The sequence below is a fragment of the Condylura cristata genome, unplaced genomic scaffold, assembly GCF_000260355.1.
Source record: "Condylura cristata isolate star-nosed mole 26May11 unplaced genomic scaffold, ConCri1.0 scaffold00031, whole genome shotgun sequence".
Taxonomy (NCBI): domain Eukaryota; kingdom Metazoa; phylum Chordata; class Mammalia; order Eulipotyphla; family Talpidae; genus Condylura; species Condylura cristata.
The window spans coordinates 609,668-621,569 of NW_004567132.1; the positions used below are offsets into that span (position 1 = coordinate 609,668).

The 11,902-nt window shown below is 46.5% G+C and overlaps 1 protein-coding gene across 1 annotated transcript; it reads right to left on the reverse strand.

Annotated features, from left to right (window-relative positions):
* Positions 1 to 4,044: 4,044 nt before the first annotated feature.
* On the reverse strand, positions 4,045 to 5,178 carry LOC105854245 (SH3 domain-containing RING finger protein 3-like). The gene has a single exon (XM_012731459.1). The coding sequence runs from the start codon at positions 4,804 to 4,806 to the stop codon at positions 4,045 to 4,047; it is 762 nt and encodes a 253-aa protein (XP_012586913.1). The 5' UTR covers positions 4,807 to 5,178.
* Between the last annotated feature and the right edge of the window lie 6,724 nt (positions 5,179 to 11,902).

Below are 11,902 nucleotides of genomic sequence, written 5' to 3' on the forward strand. Positions count from 1 at the left end.
TTTCATTGTGTATATTACAGCTTCTTTCCCAGTTATCTGTCAATGGGTACTTAGATCGTTTTTAGCTCCCAGCTATTGTGAATAATAATGCAATAAACATGGGAATATATGTTAAGCTTCAAATTAATGCTTTTGTATTCTTTGGATAAGGAACTAAAAGTGGGATAACTGCATGGAATTTTTATTTGGAAATTTTTGAGGAATATTCTGATAAACTTTTCATGAGGTGGTATATGTCAAAGTGCCTGGCACTGGGTAGGCACTCCAAAATTGTTAAGCAGAAAAGCTCAGGCATAAGCTGCCTGACTGTCAATAACTAAAGAACACATTGACTAGCTTACCAGTACTATAGACATTCTCTGAACCAACCCCTAGCTAGCTGACCACCTGGACTAACCAACACTCCATTTCTCCCTTTAGAGGCCCTACGGCACCCTGCCACAGATAGCTGACTGGTCTATTCAACCTGTCCATCATGCTTAGGAAGACCTCTGCTACCAAGAATTCATGGTTCCGCTTCCTACGCATGTATACACAAATGTATTTATAATGAAAAATATAATTTTAATTAAATATTATGTAAATCAATGAAGTATGACTGTAAAATAGTTACTTCTTGAGAAACCATGGTGACTGCTTAGCAAAGACCCATCAAAAACAGACTGCTTTAAAACTGTCAAATCTGGCAACAACAAAAACATGAAACATTGAGAAGGCTGTTTAAAATATAGATGTTCCACTCAGAATTCTTTGAAAGCCTTTTAGTTTTCACTCTGTGTGAAAGAAACAGAATGAAAATCATCAATTGTGGTTGTAGTCTAAGCTAGAAAAACAATTTGGAGCTCAAAAAAAGCCTTCATCCCTACATCCAAAATAAGGTGAACAAAGACAAAGGTATGTTTTTATAAAATAAAATACTGAATATTTATATGTATACCCAATATATTTTATTTTTTCTATTACAGGAACTGAACACACAAGAAAGTTCCAATATATTGGAAATACTGGAATAGATACATGCCAAAGTACCTTCAGACAGACAAACTAATTAGGCTCTAAGCCATGATTTTTACCATTAATAATATTATCCAAGCTTTCTGTAGTTCTCTAATTTGGGAAAATGTCCTTCACAAACTTCTAGAGTAATCCAATGCAGTACGCACAGACACCTCCGGAGTACAGAGAGTAGAACAGCTTCCAACAGTTAGAGTCAGCTCCATAAAGAGAATCCATGCCCACTCCATGCTTAGAATGGTGCCTAGCATAGTGCAAGTATATAGTAAATTCTGTCTGTACCCAAATATAAGGCAAAGAATTGTTTTATCATTCAGGAAAAAATGGAATTGCCAGAAATTTAGTGAAGCGTGGCTTAAAAGTAGTCTTTGAAACACTCAATTAGAAGCCACAAAACCCTTTTATAAAGACATGTTTTCCCGAAACACCCCAATCAATGTTAGTTGGGGGAGCTAAAGGGGTTACTTTGCAAAACTGTCAAGACAAAAGAAAAAGCAAGTTAAGAAAGCTAAGCACACATTAGGTAATTGTATTAAATACTCTCAAGACCTGACTGTTAAGCAGGACTTTTAAAATTGACTTTAAGAAGTAACATGTGATGATGAGCATTTTCCAATATGCTAGTGAAGAAGCCAACAATTCTAACTCTAGGTGGTAGATATCTCTAACTTGGTACAAGCTTCACAGAGACAACATCATTAACTAGTCTCATGTCCAAAGATCCCATGAAGGTTAGAAGATTCTAAGTGATGCTGATGATGACCAAAACCCTAATAAATGAAAAAGATGCAAGTGAAGAGTTTCAAAAAAACTACTTCATTAAGTGCAAATGGAACCGAACAGGAATTATTGCATTCCCCAAGTTGAACTGTAACTAAATTAATTAACTACTAAAGCAGATTGTATCTTAATACCTAAAATGTTTACATATCCCAGTTTGGCCCAAAAGAAGGCTTGAGAAGCTTCTCATTGAGAAAACAGGGAAACATGTCATTTATAACAACCTACCATCGAGTCACAGATGGTATTTGCTGAATGATAATAATGAGTACCTATCTTTTAAACAACATGCAACACCATCAGCATTCAGCTGTTATCAGGAGAAAAGCAATTTCAATGAACAATAAAGTAGAGAAGGCCTACTTAGAAGTACTTTTCAGCTAAAGTCTCTGCCTGTTAAATAGGGTTTCTATACTTCATTATTGAAACATTCCACCTCATTTCCCGAAATGCAATGGAACCGACTATTACCCTGAATGGCAGCAAAAGTATAGCATGCGGGACTACTGGTCACCCAAATAAACCTTCACTGATTAAAAATCAATCAGTAAAAAAATAAGTGATATTATAATCCTCACTCCCGCTTTTTCCTTTCTGAAAACAGTCATTGATTGGGTATAATTCAGATCTTCGTAATCCCATAAACTAGTCCTTTTGAGTCTTATGAAGAAATGACTGAAGATCACACCTAGTTAACACCACAAAAAGGAGGAAAATATGTTCCCTAAAGCACAGAAAATGGTACACATAGTCCAATAGTTAAATGTGTCTGTTGAGAAAGCTAGCTAGTAGCCCCAAAGTTCACCAATAACCGTTAACCCCCATTTCTAAATATCATTACAATAAGTTCAACCCCTTAGACAATATATTTAATGCTACAGATGTCCAGAACTCCAGGAGTTACCTCAGAGCTACATGGCTTCTTGTAGCATAGGTGAACCCTATCTCCTGACCAAACACAGTTCACAGAAGATGAAGTGGGAAGTTATCCATAAACATGTGATCATCAAAATGCTCTTGTGCTAGTAAAGCATCATTCCAGCTATCACTGAGTTTTCCAAGCAGGAGGCGATAACGTGCTTCTTTTACAATAAAGCCCTTCATAATACCTTAGATTAAAACAGTAAGAACAGGAAAAAAAAATGATTTAAAAATCTTTAGCATCAATTAAAACCAAAGGAAAACTACATAATTCCTCCTCACCAGTGAGCCCAAATATAAACATTCCTTGACTGTTTTAATTCCATTCTTAGTGATCCACAGGATCACCCAGTTTGGTGAAGTATAACATTTAACTCTAAAACTCCACATCCACGGACTTAAGTTCCTAACCTCAGAGATGTGGCAGTACTGAGTAATTGAAGTGGCAATATTTTCCCAGTATCTCACTTTATACATATTTAAAGGTTTATTTAAGTGAGTTATGTTCCACCAGCTCCTTAATTCATCAAAAGTACAGAAACATAGTTGTTTCCTAAAACAAATAATAATCATAAAAGAGCAACAATTATCTAATTCGCAATTTAAATGAAAACTATTTTGCTTTTAATAGACATTTCTACATTTAAAGATCTAAAACACCAATACATTTTTTTCACTTAAATCAGCACCCATAGGCTACCTATCTCCCTTAGTAAACAGTGCCACATTAGCAGGGTAAAGTGAAATGAAACCAACTGACCAAAATCCTCAAGATTAGGTCTTTCTACTAAAACAGAAACATGGATGTTGCATACTGTAAGAGAACCAAAAACACCTCAAATGATGACCCGTTTGGGACTATAAAGCTGCCTAGAGCTAGGAGAGGATCAGGGCTTCCTACCAGAACAAACCCAAGGTGGACTGGGTCAAACATTCCATAGGTTCCCCAGTTAACTCCTTCTTTCCCTTAAATGGAGTTTGTAATTTGTAATCTTCCAGCCCCCAGTCACAGGGCTCCCTCTTCCCAACCTTCCCTAGCCCAGCACAAGGTAGGAAGCCCAAGGTCTTTGCAATCAGAAACACTAAAACCTCAGGCAGGCCAGGCAGAGGACGTGTGCTGGGCTAGTGTTAGGGGAAACCGGTCATTTCTGAGAAGGGCGGACCCAGCAAAGTTAAGGAAGCAGAGGCAGAGAGGTCAGGTGTCGAAGCTGCAGGAGAACGCTTCCTAAGTAAGCTTAGCAACAAGGACCAGGTGCTCTGGGAGCACATGCTTCAACGAAGCAAGTGCAGGTAGTAGGAAGAGGGATTCCAGAAGAGGATGGGCAGACCCTAAGTACAAACAAAAAGTTTATCAGCAACAGAGATGGAGCGGGTACGGAATCCAAGAGTTGGCAAGTAGGGAAGCAAGTTATCGAGAAAGCAGCAGGCAAGGGACACTGTCCTCTCCCTGTCCCCTAGTATACTTCCCACACCCGCGCGCGCACACACACACATCACTTGGCGCCACACCACGAAGCAGATACCCACCTTTGCCACAGTTGGGCTCCTGCTGGTTGTCAGCTCCCTCAGGCTGGCGGTGGCGCTGCCCGCAGCAGAAGAGAGAAACACGGGGGAGCCAGGGGCGCTGCCAGCAGCACTACCCCCGCCGCCCGCGAGCGCTGAGGCGCCCCCCGAGCTGGAGCCAGGGCGCACAGGCGGGCTGCCACCCGGGCTGGCGCCGGCGCGGGGCCGCTGTCTGATGCCGTCTAGCAAACGCACCAGCAGGATGTTGGCCGGCAGATCGTCCACGCCGCAGCCGACTAGGATGCGACACTCGGGGCAGCGCAGTTCGCGGCGCGAGCACACAATGCTCTCCAGGCAGCGGCGGCAGAAGGTGTGCTGGCACGGCAGCACCTTGGCGGTGGTATCCAGGCGTTCCAGGCACACCGAGCATTCCAGCAAGTCCAGCAGCGACGACTCGTCCATGTCCTCGTCCGCAGTGGCGGCCGCGACCGCCGCCCTCCCCTGCCGCCCGCCTGGCTCGTCGTCGTCGCCCTCGCTCTGCGCAGCGGCGGCCCGGGAAGCGCACGGCCAGGAAGCCCCGAGCAGCATGAGAAGGCGCCACCGCCGCCTCGGTGCAGAAGACTAGGCGGGATCCCCGGAGAGCACAGCCCCACCGATACTTCCTCGCCTGCGGCGAAAAACAGCGACTCCCGCCTCCGAGCCCGCCCGGTCCTAGGGACCGCAGCGCTACGACACCGGCTGAGTAGTCCCGTTCCGCGCGGGGACCTAGGGGCGCCGGCAGGCTCGGTCCTCCCTGGACTCGGCGTTCCAAGCGGCCGCCAGGGGCCCAGAACCCCGCGGCGGGAAGAGCGAGACGCGGCTAGTGCGGTTCCCCAGGAGAACTGGGCGCCGCGCGCGCGCTCCCCGCGCACCCGGAGAGTCCCGCCGCCCCCGCAGCGCCTCCATGCGCCCCGCGCTGCGGGCGAGTCTTCGTCCCCGCTGGCTTTGCCGGACCCGGCCGCCGCCTCAGCCTCAGCCTCAGCCTCGAGCACGTGCACTGGGAGCGCGGGGGTCACGGCCACTGCGGGGACAGGGAGGGAGACAGCGCCCGCGGGGAGCTAGTCCTGCCCCCGCGGGACCTTCCAGAGCTCCGGCACTAGGGGGCCCCTCCACGCAGGTTGGGCCTCATGCCCCCCTGCCACGCGAGTCTTTCCTCGGCTCGGACAGCCTCAGAGCCGTCAGCTTCCTCCCAGCGCAGCCGCGAAGGAAAGTTTGGGCGCTGTTACCCCGACTGTCCTCACTGGCACCGGCGGACGGCTCGGAGATCCAGCCAAGCGCGCTCCTCGACGACACCCGGGTGTCCTGGGCAGGCCCGGCTCCAGGCGGCGCCCAGCGTGACCACACTGAGCGGCGGGCGGGTGCTGGCCGAGGCACGAGGGGGGGGCGGTTGGGATGTCTAAGGCGCCCCGCGCGGCTCGGGCTCCTCCCGGCGGCAGCAGGCCCTCCCGTCAGGGGCCGAGGTGCGCGCCGCGGCCCGTGGGATCTGCACCCGGGCCCCAGTGTCTAGCGGCGCACGCACCCCAGCCCTCGCCGACCCCGAGCCGCGCTCGTCTCTCTTGAGGGGCGCGGGGAGGGGCGAACGCGGTCTCCGAGGCCCGGGGTCTGGAGCGTCAGAGCGGCGGAAGTGCGTACTGGCCGCGAGCAGGGAGCGGGCGGCGGGCCGGTTCCAGGCAGGATTCCCTGCCGCGCGCTGCCCCCTGGCGGCGGCTCCGCTTACCCGCGCGCCCGCGCCTGCGGCTCTAGGCGCGAGGCTCCCCTGACTCGCCAGGCGGAGCTCTGCGGGTACTGACCCGCGCACTTAACCCGCCTGAGGTGTGTGAGGTCGGGTTAAGTTTTCGGATTTTTTCATAAAGAAAGTAGAATTTAATGAGACTTAAATGCCAACAACATGTCTGTGCATGTTTTACTTGACCCTTGAAACAGCGCTGTGATCATTTTAACCTTATTTGACAAGGAGAAATGTAAGGCGCATAATTATAAAATAATCAGAGACTGAATTTTGTTCATTTTTGCATTTTCTAACCTTAGCCCACAGAAATAACACATGCCACGTGACTGTAAGATCCATGTGTTTACACTGTACTTATTTCTGATGTCAAAGGCAGTGCCTGGCACATAGTAGGGCTCAGAATCACCCCCGGTCTCATGCGCTCCTATCAAGCTTCTCCTTCCTGGAAACTTTGCTGCAGATGGCAGCAGGAAACTATGCCAACTTGCTTTAGGTCCAGGGGCTGTCCATGGTATGTGCATTTCACGCATATTAGTCTCCTCAGCACTGGCACCTGGTTGAAGTAGAGGGCATGGCTGGGCTGCATGGCTGGCTGACACCTCAGAGCTGGCCTCTGGGGGGCGCCGGGAAAGGAGCCTCCTATCATGCCCTGAAACATCTTCACATTTTCCTTTTCTTACTCTGATTTTCCCACAGGGAGTTATGGCGTGGACCCAGAATGCTTGACCCCAAAACAGGTACCATGGGCACAGGACACAAGGGCAACAAGAGCCTGAGGGGAGCGCTAGGGCACCAGGAACACTAAAAAGAGCAGGGTTGCTTATGGTGACATGCCCTGGCTTCTTCAATTGTGAGCAATAAAACTTTTTCTGGCTAGGTTTTCAAAGGAGATAAACAGATGATGAGAATCAGGAGCACCTTGCAGAAGCCCAGTTAATACTTGGCCAGATTCTTATAAACGGAATGCCATCGTGCTTGGTTCCTCTCTGTATTTCACTGGATGCCTCTACTTCCCAAGCCAAGTCGCAGTCAAAGTTCTAGGAGCTTTCCATACAATGACTTTAGCACTAGCAGGCTCTCATCTGTCACTGTCACAAGCCTGAAGTTTAAACCCTGACACCTACCTGTCCCAGGGGGTCACTCTTTGGACCAATGCTGGCCATGGGAAGCAGGGTCACAAACAAGCTGCAAACATAGACTTAACCAGAGACTGGGCAGGGTATGCAAGTGAATGAAGTAGAGATAGGGATGGTGATGGAACAGGGTGGAGACCAAAGTGAGCGGGCAGGCATAGCTGCCATACATTGCCTGGAGGAAGACCTAACATTGCCAGTTCCTGCTGCTTCTTAAAAAAAGTCAGAAGGCCTGCTTTTCATGTGAGATCTTCCTGTATTCAACATTTGGCAACCAGTTCAGCTCTCAAAAAACATCAGCTCAGTCCAACAAAATGAATGTGTGGCCAAATTGGCCCAAGGGGCACCAGTATTTCTGGGTGATGTAACTAAATAAAGGAATTTAAGGGTGTGAACTAAATAGTTTAAGTATTACAAATACAGTTTTATATTACTCAGTTATATGTGTATGTAGTCAGGAAGTCAAGTATATAAGGAAATGATTGAAGAGACCTTTCACATGAAAAGAGCTTGGGAATTCAGTTTGACCACAAGCTTGACATGAGCCAATATGAGTCTTCAGTTATAGTAAGGCTGCCTGGAAAAGTCATGAAATCTATACTGCATTAACGGAAGTGAAGGAGTTGGATCTAGAAAGAAGGAATCCCATTATACCTTGGGTTTGCCAGACTTCATTTGCAAGACTACTTTCAATTCTGGGTACCAAATGTTAATGACAGTGTGGTAAGGGTTCTAGAGGTCTCATCTATGAATTGAGGGTGAAAGAACAGAAAGGGTCTGTCCAAAGAGAAAATTCTGAGGAAACAGGATGAAGTAACTATATGTCAGGTTTGAGGCTGCCCAAGATCTGAGCTCTTTTTTAAAATTGGGACATCTTCACTTGGTAAAGGCAGGAGGTGAGGGGAGAGATTCAAACTGGATCAGTCACAAGTGAGCCCATCCCATGCCCTGAGAGGTGGATGGAGGGTACAAGCCCAGCATCATGCAGTTCCAACTTCAGAAGCAGGTGGACACAGCAACAGCACCCTGAGCCTAGTGCTAGCCAGATTAGCAGAGCAACAGGTGGTTTCTATCAAGAGATTAGTCTCAGGCAATCCTGGAGTAGTAAACCTAAATTGGGTCTCCACTGCTTTGCCTGCCTTCCTGAGCATCCTGAGGGTTTCCTGAATTTGTTGGTTTTGGTTGAATCAGCCAGAGTCAGTTTCTGTTATTTAATACAGACAATTCTAATTGAGGTATTATTTACTGTTAAACACCAATGGTCAACATTCAGATGAGACAGTTGTCACAAGCTGACAGCAACTATTCTTGGCCTTCATACTAGAAGGTGTCAGAGACTCTTTGCCCCGATCACAGGTTATTGGGGGGCAGAACAGGCAGGGTCTCAAGGTGGGAGCAGCAGGCGCAAGGAAGACCCGGGAATAGGAGTTGGGTGCAAGTCTTCTGCTCTGCCTCTAGCAGAGGTTTATTTTATACATTTTAAGCAAGCAGTGGGATGACATTAGCTGAGATCACAATCACCTTTTTTTTTTTTAGATTTATTTATTTGTGCATACAGAACTGGGGTACAGGCCAGAGGCTCAGGGGTGGTGAGAGGCTTCACCAGAGACAGAGTGGGGAGCAGAACAGGCAGATTGACCAAGTATACTGCTGAGGGGAGCAGCGGGCAGGTCAGGAGAGGTCTGCCACGCCATGTGGTCACCTTTGGGGCAGGGAGAACTCATGCAGAAGTGGCTTTAGCTTCTCAGTGCTGTGCTTTAACCCGCTGTGTCACCAGGGAGGGCCCACCTTTTTTTCTAAGAATACTCTGGGATCGTTTGACCTTTAGTTGAGATTATAACATTTTTAAAATCAACCTATCAAGGTTAAATAAGTACATAGACTCACAAAGTTTAAGACTAATATTACTATATTTACCACAGTGAAGATTAACCAAAATAAAGTCCCTTAAACCTTATCTACTACTTAACAGCTTTTATTTTCATTGAGACATCCTAGGGGGTAAAATAAAGTGAGGACAGGAAGAGGAAATTTTCTTGTAAATCAAATTGCAGCAAAGTTCTTTTGAAAACTAGTTAGAAAGTTTAAGTGAATTTTCTTGAAGTCTAGACAGTAGAAAACTTAATTAGCTCTGAATAGGAGACTTGGGTGAATTTCCTTATCTAAAGACTAAACAGTAGAATCCTGAAAAACTAGTTAGAAAGCTTAAGTGAATTCCTTTGAAGTCTACACAGTAGAAAATCTGATTAGCTCTGAATAGGCAACTTGGGTGAATTTCCATATCTAAAGACTAGATAGCTGAAAGTTTGAGTGGTTCTTTAGAAACTGAATAGAAGTATACTTGGGGTAGTAGAGTGATAAGATTTGGGTTTTCCTCCTGGGCAGTAAAAGAGTATATTCCAGTACTGCCTTAATATTGACTTTGCAATAACAGCCAATTGCTTTTATTAATCAACCAACTGTAAAATCACTTTTGATTTCAAGAGGAATTCCTTGCCTGATGCAGTGCTTGTTTGTCTGGGCCAGGGCAGTGCCTTATGAGGCTAAGCCAATCCAGTTGTAAACTGAAGGTTGCTCAGAATATTATGATACTATGATTATACAAAAAAGGGAGGTCTTAACATAAGTTAGCATGGAAATTCTGATTTTTCAGAGCACTTCCATCTCTATCCGGAAAATGTCGGTTGATAGAGGTTGCACAGCTTGTGTCAAGAAGGTAGCAAAGTGAGCTCCTTGGAGTTCTAGTCATTTATTCAGTAAGCTGTTCCTGACTGTTCAACACGTGGTGTGCCACTAAATCAGAACAGCTGCCAACAATGACAGGCAAGGTGGCATAGGTAGTAAAGCCTGCCTAGAGGGTGTAAGAACCCCCGTTGGGTTAACTCAAGCAAGTGACTCCTTATGTCTCCTAAAAAATGCAAGATGAAAATACTTCACCTCCTTGGAGGCTTGAGACCCCTGAGATATCTACACTGAGTAGCATATCATAAGAATATATTTGTTTGGCCCTCCCTGGTGGTGCAGCGGGTTGAAGCGCAGCACTGAGAGGCTGAAGCCGCTTCCGCATGAGTTCGATTCCCGCCTGCCCCGGAGGAGACCACATGGCGTGGCAGACCTCTCCTGACCAGCCCGCTGCTCCCCTCAGCAGTGTACTTCGTTGATCTGCCTGTTCTGCTCCCCGCTCTGTCTCTGGTGAAGCCTCTCACCACCCCTGAGCCTCTGGCCTGTACCCCAGTTCTGTATGCACAAATAAATAAATCTTTAAAAAAAAAAAAGAATATATTTGTTTGGCCTTATTATTAGGAGAAAAACCAAACTAAATTAAAGTTAGAGAGAGCCAGGTTTCAGTTGGACTTAGAGAAGTGCTGTCTAACAGCAGCTCTCACAGTCTCAGGAGGTAGAGCCCCTCATACCACCATCATACCACAGGAACTCAAGCACACATTATGTCTTCTGGGAATCGCATCAAAAAGATTGTGGTCTCTTCTGCCCATCCCACCACAAAGCCTTTCTGTGGTGCTAAATGGTACTTACCAGTGCATCTCCCCTTCCCTTGGGAAGCCTCCCCTTTCCTTGTCCATGTGGCTTTTGCACACTCGTAACCACCATGGCTGGACCCAACAGAGTAGGTGAGATCAGGAGAAAAAGAAGGGAAAGAGAAGAGAATGCAAGAGGGTCCTAATGACATCATTCGGCCATTTCAGCTCCCTAATGCACACAGGAGCCCATATAACCCCACCATTGCTTCAGGTCATTTCAGTTGGGTTTCTGTCACTTGCACAACCAAATGAATTACAACCAAAGCACTGATAAAACAAAGAAATACATATATCTCCCTCCTTGGGAAGAAATTTCCTTCCCTTTATAAGTCTAGCAAACCTTTTATGTACTTAACATCTTGTTTTTTCCTTGCTTTATGAGGGTAAAGGTATTTGCCACAAAGAAAATTCAAAACAAAGCTAGAATGGAATCTTTGCAAAGATGACATCAGCATTGTGACTCTTTGCCAACTCCCCTCTTATTTCTTCATAACTAAATAAATATTATTATGCTCTGCTAGTGAGCTAGTCTTTCCCACTCTAGTCTGCTGACCTCGGATTAGCAAATTAATAAAGGTACTTTCCTTCTCTTCAAACTGTTCTCTTTTTCATCCAGAGGGATCTGAGGTCAGGATTCCACTAACAATAGCCCCAGTCCCTTCTTGTGACTGCCCTGACCCTACGTAGGTACCCAAGTTCAAAATAAACCCACTCATGAGACCCCATTACCACAGCCCCTCAATATATACCTAATGTTGTTCGACCATAACAGGCCAAACAGATTCCTTGTTGATTCAGGCATACAGGAAACTTAGTCTTAAATGTATCTTACATGCCTTTAATGCTGAAGCAGAGGACCATATAAGCAGGCAGGCAGGCAGGCACGCAGAGAGACAGAAAGACCAAAATACTGAAAGGCCACCTAGCAACTGAGCCTTTGTAACAGGGTGGTCCCTAGGAAAAAGGGAAGTTCCAGGTTCCCTGCCTCACCCAGAAGGAGGGTGGAGCTGAGCAGAGAAAAAGGGGAGGAGAAAATGAAGCAGGATGGAGAATAAGCAGGAGACCTGAGGAAGCCACATGGAGCAGCAAGCATGTGATGAAGAAACCGGGCTTGTTTCCTGACCTAGCACTGGTTAAGGCAGAGGTGGGTGAGAGACCTGTAGGGAGGTGATTTTGATGTTGCTCTTTTCCTCCCAGATTTGTCTGGCCATTTCTGACCCTTTTCCATGGGTCCCGGCCAGAAG